This window comes from Peromyscus eremicus, chromosome 9 (assembly GCF_949786415.1).
Source record: "Peromyscus eremicus chromosome 9, PerEre_H2_v1, whole genome shotgun sequence".
In the NCBI taxonomy this organism is placed as follows: domain Eukaryota; kingdom Metazoa; phylum Chordata; class Mammalia; order Rodentia; family Cricetidae; genus Peromyscus; species Peromyscus eremicus.
In genome coordinates, this window is record NC_081425.1 from 109,748,861 (window position 1) to 109,766,650 (window position 17,790).

The 17,790-nt window shown below is 41.1% G+C and overlaps 1 protein-coding gene across 2 annotated transcripts in view; it reads left to right on the forward strand.

Annotated features, from left to right (window-relative positions):
* Fhit (fragile histidine triad diadenosine triphosphatase) overlaps window positions 1-17,790 on the forward strand; it is a 1,519,797-nt gene that overhangs the window by 711,124 nt on the left and 790,883 nt on the right. For both annotated transcript variants that reach the window (XM_059274237.1, XM_059274236.1), the window contains one exon: window positions 2,941-3,058. In XM_059274237.1, the coding sequence (XP_059130220.1) occupies window positions 2,956-3,058 (103 nt within the window). In that variant the 5' untranslated portion in view covers window positions 2,941-2,955. The remainder of the gene's footprint in view (window positions 1-2,940; window positions 3,059-17,790) is intronic.

The window sequence follows — 17,790 nt, forward strand, 5'->3', positions numbered from 1 at the left end:
AAGGAAGAGATACCATTTTTAATGAATTATTTTTAGAATTTTATACATGAATACTGTATTTGTGTGATTTCTATTCCTCTCCCTTTCACATTTCAACTCCTCCCTTGACTCCACCTCATATTCTTCTTTAATTATTCACACACACACACACACACACACACACACACACAGAGAGAGAGAGAGAGAGAGAGAGAGAGAGAGAGAGAGAGAGGTCTGTAGAAATACAGCCTGCTGAGTCCATTTAGTGTTGCTCTGATGTGTTTGAGGGCTGACCTCTTGATTGGGTAAACTCTGGGATTGTCCCTGAGGAAGACGGAGTCTCTCTTTCTCAACAGCAGTTATTTGCCTGCAGGTCTTCATCTAGGAGTGGGCCTGTGACATTTCCTCCATCCATTGTGTGCCCACTGTCCAACTGGTGAAGTCATTTGTCAGGCCTCACTTAGGCCTGAGAGTGGGGGTAGCGTGGGTAGGCTCCAGGGAGAGCAGGTGGGTGAGCTGTGCCTGAGATACCATTTTAGCTGTCGGTCATGAAAGCGGATAGTGTCAAGTGCTGGCAGGGACAGAGGAAAATCTCCGTGTGTTCCTCTTGGGAATGCAAACTGGGACCTATGTCGTAGAAAAGCTGGTTTTAGGTTGTGACCTAAAACCCTGTTCTAAGGCTGTATGATGCACATTAGAATAGAAATCACAGTGTTATTCATGGTGAAATATTGTAGTTGGAGAAACTCTTGAGCAGGGGTAAACTGTACACAAAAGCCACGGTAGATTGCTGTGAGTGGATAAACCAGAATAAAAAAACAGATGAGATCTAAAACAAATAATTCATGTAAAATTAAAATTAAATGTTTTGCGAGCCCTCCATATTTTGACATATGGAAGACATGTACACAAATCTATAAAGAACATGAACACTATATTAATCGTGCTGCAGCATATCCTTGAGTTGTGAGGAGATAAGATGGTTTGAGGATAAAAGGGGAAAAAAAGACAAATAAGACCAAAGAAGTACCAGTCGAGGACTCAGGGCAGCAGCAGCTCTTCAGCTAGTGCCCACGCTTAAGTCAGGTTTGTCCAGTCACCCTTAAATGGGAACAGATGCCAGGGAGGCTGCTCCTTCCGGCATTGTTAGGTGTGGGCTTGTGTCTGGGCTCTGTTTGCTGCAGTGTCACTCTCACAGACTGACAGACTGACAGACTGACAGTTAAGCTTTAAGAAAGGACCTTTCATGGCATGGGTTGTGATTAGCTGGGGGATTTGATTGTCTTTGATTATCTTACCTTGTGTTCATGTCCACTCCCAAAGTAGTAGTGTGCTAGGGGACTGCAGGTACTTGGGTCAATTCCCAAGACCTGGATTCAACAGGAAGAAGAGCCCTACTTTAAAACATGGTGAAGCATCAACCATGGAAAATTCATGGTAACGTGGCTGGAGCTATAGGAAATACAAATTTGTAGCTTTGATAGCTTCCCAGAGAGCATGCCTGAAAAACCACTTTGCTAGACGGTGTTTGATAGCCTTACTGACCCTTAATTTTTATGAACTGGTTTAAGTATTTTATAAACAAGTATCTCAATTCTTGACATGAGTCTTCCCACCTGAGTCCTGAGCACAGAATGCATGAAGTTCAGTCTACTACAGTAGAGGACTTTTATATAGCTCTCATTTCAAACATTTGGCTCATTAAATCATCATGCAGTTATTTGGACTACTTATCAATAGTTTTCATTTTTTTTAACTTCATCCTTTTTTTTCTGATTCTTCATCTTTCATCTCTGTTTTTCTTATAGGTTGGTCTCTGGCCATCAGCTGTGCTTGACTTACAAAAATGTAAGGGCCTTAGTTACTTAGGAATCACTCATATGTACGCATCACCTAGTTAAGATTATTCCTGGGGCATGGGTGGGTTTTTGTCCACCCTGGCTGCCAAGTGCTCAATTTCATTTTATTATCCCTCATGTTCATTCTCTTTCACACTGTTGTGACAAAAGATTTGTTATAAACAACTTAGAGCAGGAAAGATTTATTTTGGTTCAAAGTTTCAGACTTCTAGTTTACAGGAAATCATGGTGGTAGGAGCAGGCTATTCATCTCATGACAGATAACAAAGGGAAAGATGCAGCCACCAGAGGCAGGTAGAACCTTCAACCCGCTCCCATGCCACACACACATCATCTACTTTTGCCAACCAATCCCCTTCTTCTAATTTTTCAAGAACCTCCCAAAACATCAGTACCAAGTGCTCAACACATAAGCTTGTGGGGGATATTTTATGTCAAATTGTAACACTGTCATGGAGCCTCCCTCAGAAGGAGGACATGGAGAAATTAACATGCATTACCTGGTCTGTCTCTGGATCAGCCAGGAGCTAGTCTCATCTGAAACTCTGTTTTGTTCATTCCTTCCTTTTCGCTCTAATTATGGCAACTGAATTGTAATAGTTCTCAGGGAACGTGTGTTTTGTAATTGTAGGCAAGGTCAGACAGTGTTTGTACTTGTGCTAAATTGCTGTTGTACAAACAAAGATAAAAGCATTTGAAAGAAGCTTTTAAGAATTATGTTTGTACTCAGTACTTTACCATGAATATTTCCACGTTAGCAGCGATGATGAGATCAATGGGTTAAAGTAAGTATTCAGTAAATAGGACCTTGTGGATTTGAGGTGACAACCTGGAAGGACAGGGAAAGGCTGCTTTGTCATCCATATTCCAGCTTCTACTTTACAACCTTTGCTGGAACCAAGGTAGCATTGTAGGGAGATGGGAATAGTCCAGAGAATTTACCTGGAGTTCATCTGAGGGGAGATTAACAGGACCAGTTTAAATGGTATTCTCTTTGCATTCAAGAATCTTTACTAATGGAATTTGCCTTCTTTAAAGTAGCCCATGAACCAAGTTGTTTTCTCTTTTGAATGCTCATTTCCTAAATTATTTTCTCTTTCAGATTCACTGTGAGACCATGTCATTTAGATTTGGCCAACATCTCATCAAACCCTCTGTGGTATTTCTCAAAACTGAACTGTCCTTCGCCCTGGTAAATAGGAAACCCGTTGTACCTGGCCGTATCCTTTTCTTGTAAAAGAAGCACATGAACCCAACCAACCAAATTAATATAGAATCAGCCTTTAGTGCCTGTCTACAAAAGGTAAGCAAGGAATCTCCCTCCCTTCCCATTTGGAGTAATGAGGTAAGATGTTATTCATATTTATTTTGAATCCAGCTGGTGGCACCCGGAATATGCTTGAGCAGTGTTGCAGAACTTCTGAGGAAGGTTGCTTAGCAACTGTAGCTTTGGAGGGGAATTTTTGGTTGACCTTTTCACTACCATAGCTGTGTAAATAAATAGGTGTTTCTAAAATTGGTCCAATGAATATCATGGGCACTTTGAATTCCTTTTTCTCATTGTGAATTTTAATGGAGGGTTAGAAACTGGATGGTGATTCTGTAAGGTGGAATTAAGGGATTACAGGAGAATTAAAGTTTTTTTGCTTAATGGAGATTGTTTAATTTATTATTTGTTTTACTTTATTTTATTTTTGAGATTATAACATAATTACATCATTTCCCCCTTCTCTTTCCTTTATCCAAGCCACTTCTCTTTCTCTTTCAAATTAATGGCCTCATTTTTTATTAATTCTTGTTAGATACATATATATGTATATGCAACTATATACATATCTATTCTTTAAATAGAACATGCTCAGTCTATATAATGTTTCTTGTATGTATATTTTCAGGGCTGATGATTTGGTATTGGATAACCAATTGGTGTGTCTTCCCTAGGGAAGCCTATTTGTCCCACTCTCGGCGTTCCTTAATTGCCTGTAGTTCTTCCTGTAGGGTTAAGGCCTCATGGTCTTTCCCCATCCACTTTATCCTGTCTATTGGTGTTGTCCTTGCTCAGCTCATGTTTAGGCAGTCATATTAGTAATGCTTTATGGGTGTAGTAGGAGACACAATCTAACATGTTATGAATGTTGTGATCTGTGCTGGAATTTGAAATGTCATTTTCTCTTGAGGGAAACACTGGTTTCTAGGCGATTCTCCACAGTGAGTACTGGTTGAGTTACTTTATTTTGTTGGAAGAACTTTCACTCTACTGGATTCAACAGGAGCTTCTCCTCTGCAGTGGAGATTGGAATAGGTGGGACACTCAGAGGAGGTGATTTTTTTCATGTTGAACATATCCCTCCTGGCTGTGTATATGTGGATTTTATAGAGTTTCCACAATGCTTTTCTTTTCCTCCTTATTTTATTATGCAAGGGGTAACAAGAAGGATGCTTCATATTTTAAGATAATAGGTATTTCCCATAATGAACCATGGTTTGGCTTTGAAGTTAATTCCTTAGTATAGTCCCCAATGTATAAATATTTCAAGATACTTTTGGAGTAATTTTTTTCAGTGAAAATGTTTGAAGTTCTTAAGAACTTCATGAATAACTTACTTTCCAAGTAATGTAAACTTTGCTTGGTTGAAAGGAAAAAAGGAAAATCACCTAAAACATAAAATTGTGATTCTATACTAAACTCTCAATCCTAAGCCTAAATTTCACCTATTAAATTTTGCAAAATTATAAAAACAATGAACACGTTATCAATTTTTAAATAATGTTGGATGAAAAGTATTCTAACATTTAACTTTTTTTGTAAAATTTTAAAGATTTTAAAGTTGAGCTAAATGTTCGATATTGAGAACTCAGCTTTCTCTGCTTCTGAAACGAAAACGCAAGGCAAAGTGATTTAAGGAGGCTGTGAAACAGAACAGCTTTTAAGTTGTGGATTAATTTTATGTTGCATTCTTCAAATGGACCCTGAACTTCTTGGAATAAAAGCATTTTTGTTTCTTCCTTTGATTTTACTGCAAGTGTGTGATGATCATTTTGCCTTGGGGAATTTTTAGGAACAAATATAGTCAGATGTCAAAAGAATAAAGATATAATTACAGTATTTTCTATGTGCCAGTTTTAGTTGACTTTTAACAAGAGTAAGAGAGCTAGGGGTGAAAATGAGAATTTAGGCAAATGAATCTTCATACCCTGATGTCACACACGCATAGTGTGTGTTAAATGCTTAATCACACAGCGGACTCTGTTTTGTGGATTTTCATTTATAACTTGATAGTACTTGATTTCCCCCCATGATCTGTTGAACCACCTGGGAAAGTATGATGCTGAGACTGGGGAAATATCTGACGAAATCTGGGAATGTCTCCTTTTAAGGAAATGGCCACAGTGAGTCATGAGCAATAGTGAAACTGTGCCCTGGGCTCATCATTTTGAAAGTGAAACCTTAGCAGCTGCCATATCTGTGAGACTATGACAAGAGCTTTCTAACTAATGAGCTCGGAGTGTCCCAGCCTTTGGAAGGAACCTGCTTTTGTGGGAGGGGTGAGAGCCCGGGTGTTTTGGGAACAGGCACATGTGAGAGACCACCTCAGAGCTGCCTTGTTGGGAACCGCTGGGAGCTGGTAGATAATACCTTGAGACAATGCTGTTCTAGATTACTATGTAACCTTTCATGTTACCTTTGCAGACTAGTGTGTGTATGTGTGTGTGGGGAGGCAGTTCACAGCCTTGAGAAGTGTCTTAGTAGGCAGGTGCTTGCTTGCAGAAAGCCACGGTCTTCTATCCTGAGATAGGGATTGTACCTGTGCCTAGCTCTTCCTGCTCACATTTCATAAACCAACGGTGAGGGGCTTCTACGCTTAGCCAGCATGGATCACCTAGCTTTCTGCAGCTTCTTCCTTTAGGCTTCTCCACCCGGTAACTTCTGACCATATCATGTTCCACTCCCCTTGTTTGCAGACCATTTTGAAGAAAATGTCCAAACTCTGTGGCAAGTTTTTTAAAGATGTTTAGTATCTTGTAAGTTTCTGTCGTTCCAGCCATCTGCTCAGTGTGTGTTCCCCTTTAACACTTCCTCTGCTCCCTCCACCTTGAGGCTCTTCCCAGCCTTTTCTTTCAACTGTGGTGCTGTGATAAGTATTCCTCCCTCTTGGTAAAGATGTCTGCATGGCTTGTGACATTTCATTCCTTCTTCACACATTGATTCATTCAGCCCTGCTTACTCAGCCCTTACTCTGTTCCTGGCACCATGCCCTATCTCCCAAGCCGCCTCGGAATGGAGTACTGTGCATTCTTGTTTGTCTCTGCACAGACTTCCTTTCTGCATGGAGGACTAGCTCTTAACCTGTTTTCCTAGCATGCTGAGTACGATTGTAACTGACGTTAAAGCGGAAACTGCGAACACTGAGCAAATACCGTGGTGTAATTAATGGAACCAGCCAGCAGGGCCTGCTGTCGGCCTTACTGCCACGCCCAGAGCCAGGCCACCCCTCTACTCCAGCGTTTGTGCACTGTGTTCAGGCCAGCTGCCCTGATCCCCCTTCTTCTTTGTCACAGCTCTGTTTTCAGTCCCGTATTGTTTGTCTGGGGGCCGAGGGCTAAGTCCAGATGGAGTAAATGAACTGATAGACAGCCTCGGCTGACAGTCCTGTGCTTCCAGGGCAGTTTTATAGCAAATTCATGTAAAGTAGATTTTTTTTTTTTGCTTTGAATAGCTGTTTTATTATTTTTAAAAATGATATCCAAGCACACTGTGGGGAGTGTGGCATTGATGAGTGACTTGTAAGCACTGTCTTTGAATTGATGTCCTCACTAGCATTTGACTGTCCCACCAGCCCCCTTTCCCTTAGATTTTGCTTACTGACTTCAAAGAGAGTGTTTCTCTATCTGTCGCATCTGTGGGTAGGCACACATGTGGAGCTCAGGGAGAACTCGGGTGCCAATGCTCATCTTCCACCTTGTGTGAGTCGGGCTCTCTTACAGTTTGTTACTGGGGACACAGACTGTCTGTCCCACTCGTCCCACCACAGGAGTTCTGGAGTTGAATTACATGCATGTGCTACCATGTCAGGATTTTGTATGGTTATGGGGATCCACACTCTGTCTTTGTGCTTGCCCGACAAGTTCGGTACCAGCCGATCATCTCCCTTCTCCCTGTCACGGGAGTGTTGATAGCTTTTGTAGCAGAAAAGGAACTGTCCGACCAGGGCCACAGGTGTGCTTTGAAGCAAGCAGTGCTTCAGTCAGTTCCTTCCCTCACACAGAAAGCAAATGCTCCCAATTCTTGCCAAGTTCTTAGAGCTAACTGAATAGGCTTTGGCCTCTGTGGTGCAGCACTCCAAAAAAGAATGTCAGAATGTCTTTAACCCATTAATTTCCGGGTACAGGAAAATGCTTTTCAAGATTTCTTGGTGAGAGAATAGACTCGTTTTGAAGAATTGCATCTTCAGAATTTTGTTGAACATTTTATTCATATGTTTCGGTACAGCTCAGCTCTTGTTCATGGCTTAAATAAATTGGCACATTACAGTTTATCCTTCTCCTCGCCCCTCCCCCTGTGTTAGGCTGTGTCCACCTCTCCTCTTGAGGGGAGCATGAAAAATGAATTTGAACATGAGTGGAATCCATTTGGTGACTGGGGCTTTTATTGTAAATAAAATCATTCATTTGTTATGTCCTGTTGTTTTCAGCAGACAGTGTATTGATCTGCGGATTGCTATTCAGAAGGGTGCACGGAGCTCTAGCGCGAGAGGGACAGAGCGGTGTTTGTGGAAGCTTTGAATGTGGTGTGTAATGATGGAGACAAACCTTGCTCACTGGCCATACTGTATTATACAAATCATTTGTCAACAGTTTATTGAATCAGTTATTACAAGGAACAGATTCTCTGGGCCAGGAGCGTCACACACAGAATGCTATCAGGACCAAACAATGTTAGGATGATGCATGGGGGACAGCCTTCCAAAGTGTATTTGTGAAGAATTAGATGAGGTAACATAAAGGACATTTCTGCTGACACATTACAAACAAAAAGTTTGCTGCAATGGGAACTGTGTGGTGAGACACAGCCCCAGCAGATGGGAGAGAAAAACCCTGACAAATGCTTTTTAAGATTAACTTTTACCATTTCCAGTGAGAAATGTTCACTTTCCTGGATTCAGACCATTACCACATTTGCTCCTGAAATAAATAAAAAATAATAAAAATAACTTCTTTTCTTAGCTGTGGTTCTTGCAGAATAGATACTATAGATAAAAATGCCCTTTAGTCCTTCCCTAAAAATCAGAAATATTTGTCACTTCCTGAGTGGGTTTTAATCTTGTGAATTTCTTTAATTGTTCAGGAAACCACAGTTATTAGTGATCTGCTGATCTTTCATTTCTCAGCACTGTTTTTTTTTAAACCTTCCTGTACAAATAAGAGGAGTGCAAGTACTATTTTAATATCCTTATTGCTAAAGATAGAATTTTGATCTTTAAATTGCCATGAGCACATGTCTCTGCTCTACTCTGAATATTATCTGGCTTAAATATTCCTATGGAGATCTTTAAAGATGTTCTGCTGGTCCCTTGCCCCTAGCTGCGATGGGAATTTTGGTTTACTTATGTTCATATTTTTAAGTTGGCAGATTATGGCATTCAAAGATGTGTCCATGGTAGTGATTAACCAACTGGGAGAGAATTCTACATAAATATGCCCTCTTCTTGAGCTGTTAGGGGTTTAACCAACTGCTCATAGCAGCCCACCATGGCACTGCTAAGTGGAAAAGGGGCCAGGCTTGAATGCTCATCGTCTTCTCACTTCTCCAGCCTATGTTTTCAGTGTAAAATGTGCCACAGAGGATCCTGTCAATGTCTTTTAGAAGACAGACCTTGTGTGACAGTCATTTTTCTTATGTGTTATCCAAGGAAATAACTGCATAGAAAACAAGTCATCTTTATCCCAAATGTCAGCTCAGGAGGTGATAGAGAGTTGATAATGTCAGGGTGACTCTGAGGTAGCATTTAGGGTTAGCAGGAAGTATTTGTCAAGGGTGCCAGAAAAAAAAAAAAAAAAAAAAAGAAGCCCTTCCTGTCAGCTCTCCTCTTCCAAGTTTACTTTTGGTTCCTAGACCTGAAACTTGTTCCTTTAGTGTATAACTAACGATAAATGGTCATCTGGTCCTGAAGGAATGAATTAGATAGGTATTTTGTAGGTGTGCAAGGGAGGTCTGAAGTAGAATGAGAAGTATGTGTGGACACCTCCCATAGACAGATTGCCTTAAGCCAGTGCACCTTGGCCCCTGGCCTCATAGAAGTGGTTTCCTTTCCACTATGAGTATGCATCTTGACTCTCTTGTCCCCTACTGCCTGCTTCCCAGTGTATTGCGTGTGCAGATGATATCAGATGGTCTCACTGGGTCCCTGTCTCTTGATAATTTAGTTTTATTCTTCTTTGCTTGACTGTGACTACTTCATGTCAGGGTTTGCCTTGTAGCTACATCCCCAGTGCATGTGATGGGCAGGGCTGGCATGACTCGGTTATACATTGGAGGAGAAAGATTGAACTGGTTTTTCACTAACGGCCTTTTAGTGGTACATTTCTCAGACCTGCACCAAGGCTGAGAATCCTCTTTGTCTTTTCACAAGCAGAAAGCAATCCCTTTCCAAACAGCCGATCTATATACAATTCTGAGAGAGAAAGAGAAAAGGGGCACATCAGGAATGTTCTCTGTCCTGCTCAAGCCAAGGAGACATTGATAATTATATGTCTCAGAATTGCACTTTGAGTATTCTTCATGTTGACTGCTCACATGGGTATCCTGTGATGTGAAAAGCCGATCCCATTTCTATTTATTTCCATGTTTAACTTTCTCAGGTAGCTGTGAACCGTCATGGTTCACAGCTGCTGAACTCTGTTCATTATATCCCAGGCACATCTTTGACTTGCTTTCCATGCAGGTCATCAGATTGTAAAGAATAGGAAAGGCCTGGTCGTGGTGTTGCCAGCTCTGTGCTTGTAAGGGAGCATAATTGGGAGTAATGAATGGAATAATACATCACTATTCATAAAAATGTCACATAATTAACTCAAATAATGTAAAATATATTCAGATTTCCATTTGGCATGAAAATAGATTTACTAGAACACCAGTAGGCAGTTAATGTTTATCTTATATTTTCATACACATATCAAAACTGTTAGATTCTACTGAGCAAATATACATTTTTTTTTTCTAAAACATAGTCAGATGGCTTTCTTCTTATTGAGCCTTGGTATGTTTCTTATTTGTTATTTATTATATATACATAATTTGTATATGTGTTCAACTGGTATAATTAGCATAACTAATTTATATTTATTGCAAATTAATGATCTAATTTATTTACTTAGCTTACATTTCCTTCCTCAAGTTAATTGACTGAAAAAATAATGATAAATTTGCACAAATAGCTCTTGGGCACAAATTCTACACCAGCCTCTGCCTAAGGATGCTGTGTAGCGTTAGGTAACTGAACTAGTTTTTTGTTTTTTTTTTTAATTTTCCAATACAATTCAGTTCTACATATCAGCCACGGATTCCCTTGTTCTCCCCCCTCTCGCCCCCCTCACCTTCCCCCCAGCCCACCCCCCATTCCCACCTCCTCCAGGGCAAAGCCTTCCCCACAGACTGAGATCAACCTGGTGGACTCAGTCCAGGCAGGTCCAGTCCCCTCCTCCCAGGCCGAGGCAAGCGACCCTGCATAAGCCCCAAGTTTCAAACAGCCAACTCGTGCAATGAGCACAGGACCCGGTCCCACTGCCTGGATGCCTCCCAAACAGATCAAGCCAATCAACTGTCTCACCCATTCAGAGAGCCTGATCCAGTTGGTGACCCCTCAGCCATTGGTTCATAGTTCATGTGCTTCCATTCGTTTGGCTATTTGTCCCTGTGCTTTATCCAACCTTGGATGGATCTAGAAAAAATCATCCTGAGTGAGGTAACCCAGACTCAGAAAGACAAACATGGTATGTACTCACTCATAGCAGGATACTAGATGTGGAACAAGGATGACTGGACTGCTACTCACATTACCAGGGAGGCTACCTGGAAAACAGGACCCCAAGAAAGACACGGGGATCACCCAATGACAGAGAAATGGATGAGATCTACATGAACAGCCTGGACATGAGTGGGGGAAATGAAGGGCGAGGGTCGAGGGAAAGAGAGCTTGGGGGAGCAGGAGATCCCAGCTGGATCAACAACAGAGAGGGAGAACAAGGAATAGGAGACCATGGTAAATGAAGACCACATGAGAATAGGAAGAAGCAAAGTGCTAGAGAGGCCCACAGAAATCCACAAAGATACTCCCACAACAGACTGCTGGCAATGGTCGAGAGACAGCCCGAACTGACCTACTCTGGTGATGGAATGGCCAAACACCCTAATTGTCGTGCTAGAAACCCCTTCCAATGACTGAGGGATTTGGATGCAGAGATCCATGGCTAGGCCCCAGGTGAAGCTCCGGGAGTCTAATTAGCGAGAATGAGGAGGGTTTATATGAGCGAGAATTGTTGAGACCAAGGTTGGATAAAGCACAGGGACAAATAGCTGAACTAGTTTTTAATCTGAGCGTTTTCCTGGGCTTTCTGCTACAGGCTGAGCATGTCTCTGGAGTCTTGCTTCAGGTCTGTGAACCCCAGCTTGTTCTCAGGATGTGCGTGGCTTCCGAAAGGGGAATTATCTCTGTGTGTAACAGTTGCAGTGACCATAGCATTCGCCACTCTGAGCTGTAGTTCCAGGAAACTCTCTGTGGCACCAGGTAGCCACCTAGCTATTTCTGCAATGTGGAGCGATCTAAAGAGTCCAGAGGAGCTGGCGAGCAGCACATAAAGGTAGTCTAGAAATATTTCACTGTTTTGGTAATGAAAATGGACAGGCCAAGACATTTCATCTCAGGAGGAGTATCAGGATTGAGGGCGGAGGCTGCTAGAGAATCCTGGGATCCAGCATGATGCCTGTTCTTCAGCATCACTGATTGTTGTATAGTTGTGGACTTACTGACAGGTGGACAGTAAAACATTTTCTCTGCTTCCAATGGCCATCCTCCACACAGTTTGGGGGGCCTGGCTGTGTGCAGGAGCTTATGGAGGCACTGTGCTGCCTGCCTGCCTGCCTGCCTCTCCTTTAGCTTTAGGCTTTGGTTGTCTATTAAACACAACTCATTACTGTCTTAGCTACAACAATGTTGTAAGTGGATGAACTAAGAAAACATTTTGTGACCAACAGTACTTTTTTGAGGTCAGTATTCTTTCTTATCCTTCATCATCAGTAAGCAGTTTAACCGGAAAAGCTGAGGCTCAGACCTGTCGTGACCCCAGTCCATGGAAATTATGATTTAATCCAGGACTCTTTATTCTCATTCGTTATTTGCTCCACCCCATGCTGACCTTGGTGTCCCAAGAAGTTATACTCCTCAGAGTCTTAACCGTTTCCCACGAGCCCCACTTCCTAGTGTTGTTCTTCTTAAAATACGTGCTCCGCCATTTTTACTTGTCAGTCATTTTTCTGTTGATGGCTTTAATATTTTATCTTTTGCCAAGATGGCTGGTTGTGGAATATAACTAAGTTGATGACTTCCAGAAATTGTCTGTTGTAAGCTGCACGGAACCAGGCATGGTTGCTTGGCTGCTGCATAATTTTCTCTGAGGTGAAGTAAGTTTGGGAGGGATAGGTTCTAATTTTTCTCTTTTGTTAGAAGGCTCTGAAATGGCCAGAGTTATCAAGACATCATTTCATCTTCAGGATTTATTTCTAGTTCAAGAATTTTGTGGGAACTAAGATTTATCTGTTGAATGCTAATACTTTAAAAGTCAACCGTGATATTCTCCTTTTCACCAGAGATGATTGCTTTAATAGTTGTTAAATAAGATGTGTCAGGATAAAAATAAATCAGCAGGAATTACATTAAAATCTTCACAGAGAGTGTTGCACATAAAGAATCTAGAAAACAGCTTGGTATTTTCTGTTCTATTTGGGAGCAAATGTCTCCCAGAGCTTTTGTGTGGAGCTATATTGTCCATCATGTAATTAATGGGAGTTCAGCGTGTGACAGATATTGAGGGAGACTTCCCATGCAGTGAAAGAGGCAGCTAGGACCTAAGCAAGAGGGGTGACAACAGTTGGGGACACATCCTCGCTATCCCCAATTACATGAGGAATAATGGCAAACCAGACACACCTTGCTGACCAGCACTCCATGCTTCTCACCTGTGCAAAGGAAGAACTGGTGAGGGCAGAGATAGATGGCTGCAGTGGGGGTTGCTGCCATTTGCTCCTCCTCGGTCTTCCGGAGTAACTGTGCCCATTGCACACCAGAGCCGTCCATGGAAGGAGGCTGCCCTGTACAAGGAAGCTGGCATCTCGTTCCCTGGGTTGATGGTGCTGGAGCTACAGAACTGTAGACTTCCGTAGCCCTCTGCAAGGACAGGCAAGTTGCTTTGTGCAGCCTCCTGTTTTACGAATTTGGGTTTGTATATGAATATGCAATAATGCTTGTGTCTCTTTTGCCTGGCTATGAATATCAGGTAAGACAGGGACATTTGTTGGTGAGATCTATCATAAGGGGATATGAAATGCTAAAGAGTAGTGTTCCTGGGGTCTGGGGGCCGGGGATATGGAAAAACCTTTTCCATCCCATAATAGTCTGTTGTAGCTCTTGTAGGAAGAACTCAAATGCCTATCTTAATATGTTTGCTGGTTGGTTCTGGTCAAGTACTATGTGTGTCAAAGTGGCATGGATTGCTGGTTATCCTATCTAATTGTAATGGATATTTTTGAATCCAGACATCTCAGTAGAGTCTTCAGGGCCACAGGATGCTACCAGTCCCCTGAGAAGCAGTAGTTCTCCCTTCTGAGTGCTTGGCCTGTACTTGCAGGAGGGCTTGAGCCACGAGGCACTGGTTTTCTGAACTGTGTATTTCTTTCATTACATTTCACATGAAACTACCCTTGTTTTTATCCTTTGTTCTACACCTCTGCCTTTTGACATAACAGTCAGTGAGAAGTATTGATTAGTTGTGAGATTGTGAGGAGAAACGAAATTATGTTTATTCAAATCACTAGGGTGGTGGTTTGAATGAGAGTGGAACCATCCTAGCCTCTCACAGCTGAGCCATCTCTCCAACTCAGGCTCACATATTTGAATACTTGGTATCTGTTGGGCCTAGATCACAGGGACCCCCAAAAGACCACCATAGAGACCAAATCTCATATGTAAAAGCAAAGAGCCTTTATTTCAGCTCGGAGATTGGTCTCTCTCTCTGTCCGTTGGTGAGAGCAGAGAGCCTTGGGCCCAAACTGAGTAGGATTTTTATCTTAGCAGAGGTTGGGGTGAGGGGATTTCCAGGGTTCAGGACCCTGATTGGCTGACATTTGTCTAGGGGTATCTGTAAAGCAGAAATAGGTGTGTGCTAGACTCAGGGATATCTGGCCACCTTATCTAATGGTTGGAACATTTGGGATGTCAGGTACTTCCCCTTAATGCTGGCCCATTCCTGGGTGGAGTCAACTTATGGCTTTTCCTGGATCTGGATGTGGCCTGCCAGTAAGCCTGTCACAGAAGCCGTCCGTGTCTGGGCCCCTAAGCCTGTCATGGCAGCTGTATGGTCAAGCTGTTTTGGTCCCCCACAGTATCCAGTATCTAGTTGCTGAAATTATTTGGGAAGAATTAGAAGATGTGGTGTTGTTGGATGAGGTATATCACTGGGGGTGGGCTTTGAGTTTTCAAGACTCCTGTAATGTCCAGTATGTTTGTTCTCTCTCTCTCTCTCTCTCTCTCTCTCTCTCTCTCTCTCTCTCTCTCTCTCTCTTTCCCTCCTTCTCTCTCCCTCTCCCTCCCTCCCTCCCTCCCTTTCCTTCCCTCCCTCCATTCCTCCCTCCCTTTATCTCCCACCCCTTTTGCCTGGTAACTATGGATAAAGATAAGAGATCCCAGCTATTCCTTCTCTCCACTGTCATGTACTCTAACCCTCTGAAACCGTAAGATGATTAAACACTTTCTTTTATAAAATGCTTTGGTCATGATGTTTTATCACAACAATAGGAAAGTAACTAAGACCACTGGGTATTCTTTTGTTTTGTGTGGCGTCTGTGTGTATGAGATGTGTGAGAGTGTGAGTATGCACATGTGGAGGCCATAGGACAACTCTAGAGAGCCAATTCTTGCCTTTTACCTTTGTATTTTGAGGCTGAGTCTCTTATTGCTATGCGGTGTGTTCCGGAATAGCTGGTCCATAAGCTTCTAGGAGATGTTTCTCCTCTTTCTACCATCAGTAAGTTCTAGGGAACCAAACCTAGGTTATCAGGCTTGACTGGAAAGTACTTTTATACCCCCCAAGCTATCTATCTGACTCCACTGGCATTCTTAATCTAATCTGGAAACTAAATTATTAATTACTTGACTAAATAAATGTTTCACTTAAATTATGTCTTTATAAAAGCAATCTAGTTTATATAAAATGTATCACATTTTTACAGTTGCATTTTTCTAATTATAAAACTATCTACTTATCATGCAACATAAAAAATATAATATCATTAAGCAGAAATAACCTCTAATGAAATTTTATCTTTTTTTTTCAGTTAAATCTTCTTATGTATCTCTCTGAAAAAGAGACCTCATTGTTACTGTATTCCACTAGTTAATTAATTAATTAATTAATTTTATGCATATGGATGTTTTGCTTGTATATTTGTCTGTGCATCACTTCTGTATCTGGTGCCTGTGCAGGCCAGAAACAGTTCTCAGATCCCCTGGAAAGAGACTTATGGACCATCATAAGTCACTATGTGGGTGCTGAGAACTGAACTTAGGTCCTCTGGAAGAGCAGCCAGTGATCTTAACCAATGATCCATCTTTCCAGCCCCACTGTGCTGTTTTAATATGTACTTAAAGGAGATTTTATTTGAGATAGTGTAATGCTGTCCCCGAAAGATCTGTCACAGCTTTTTACTTTGGACTTTTTCAAGGTACATGGAATGGACGTTTTACTATTGTTGCATTTCTGACCAGTTTTTTAAAGTAGGAATCAATAGCTTGCTCAAATGATACGAGTTGTTTACACTGATAAGTATCTGTTTATTAACTTTATCCTGGCAGTGCATGAGGGTCTATATCTTACTATACACTCATACATCTTAGGAATTCACTTCTTGGGTTTATCCTAATCTTGGCCAAGATGATACATATCTCAGTATTTTCATATATATCATCTTATTGCTAGTGGGATGAACTTTTAGATGTCTTTATGAGTTAATTTTGATGTATTCTCTTTTAAATTCTTTGGCTACTTTTTCTGCCATTTTGTTTGTTTGTTTTTAGGAGACAAACCTCTACATATCATATGTGTTACAGAGATTGTCCTGTTGTGGCCTCAGCTTCCAGTGTTTGCTTACATCATGATTGAGAGACAGACATTTTATAATAAGCTCAGCAACCTTCTCCTTTGTGCATTTTCCAGTTCTTTTGTGCTTACAAAGTCTTTCTACCCTGAGATCAGTGAAATAGTGAAATATTTATGTATATTTTCTTGTGTTTTTTTAATGATTTTTCTTTTTTCTTTACTTTATTTTTAACTAGCCTATGTTCACCAACAGGTTCTTAGCACTTCATAGGCATGTTTTAAAAATTCACTTCATCATCTCAGAAGCCCTTTGAAGGAGGAAGAGAATTCAATTCCCGAGGTTACAGATGAAGAGGCCATGGTGCAGCATAAAGACAGACAGAAGGATTTGAGAAGTGTGGCCACATTTCTGCAATCTGAAAATAATAAGACTCTCTACTGAACTTCCAAGTCATATTTTATAATTATAAATTTCCAGTTTTACATATTCTGTGCATAAAATGATACTGAAATATAGGAGGAATGAAGTGACCAAAGGTATTCTGTACAGTATGATGCTATATTAAATGGCTAATATCTAGTAAATACCACACAATGCGTTTTTCAGTATATAATTCCTTGGAAAAGATAAGTCCTACCCTGTAGTTCCTAGGTAGCCAGACCTTCCTTGGCAGCTGAAGACTGTTCTTTGGCATTGATGAAGAACTCAGAAGCCACAGGAGTATCAGTCAATTATTTTCTTATGGTCCCAGGGAGGAAGATGTAGAATAGCCTCAGAAACGTCTATTTGCTATGGTCCGTTCTAATGCTACTAGGAGACAGGCACAAGCATGCTTTATGGGGTTGAATAAAAACTGAAGACTCTTTGAAAAGAATAGCAGGAGTTGCATCACATGTAAATGTAAGAAGACAGGTTTAACAACCCAGATTCTTTATTCACATGTCACAGTACCAACTTGAATGACCTTTATAAGTCATTAGAAATGAAATCAATAAAAATAACTGCCCAAATAAAACTGTATCTAACCTAACCTTCAGGTGGTGTTGACTCTTGATTCTTAACTGTTTACTCATTTTTTGTTATTAAAAAGTATTTTTGAGTTGCTTAACTTAATGACTTCCTGAAATGTTTTTGTAGCCAAACTCAACAAAAATTTCACTGCATTGAAGAATTTCCTGTTTGACTTAGAACATGAAAGGGTTTTGAAAGTAAGATGTGCTACTCATCCTCTGTAGGGTGGAGACTCCAGTGATTTTTCTTCCCTCTCCTTCTCTTAAAGGCAGATGAAGTATGCATCTAAATTGAATCTTCAGTTCACTGTTACTGCTGTTCCAGTGTGGATACAGTGGTTCATTCTTACTCCACTGATCCTTAGTGTTGCTTCAGCTGTGAGAACATATAATTCAGGATGAAGAGTCTTCCTGCAAGACAAAAATCTTTGTTTTGTTGATTTCTTTAGAATTCTCAAAGAATGTGCCCTGAAATTTTGTCTTAGTATATGACGAATGTTACTTGGTTTTCTTTCTTGATGGTGTCAAAGTTTGAACCTAAGAGCCCCATGCAAGCTTGGCAGATGCTCTGCCA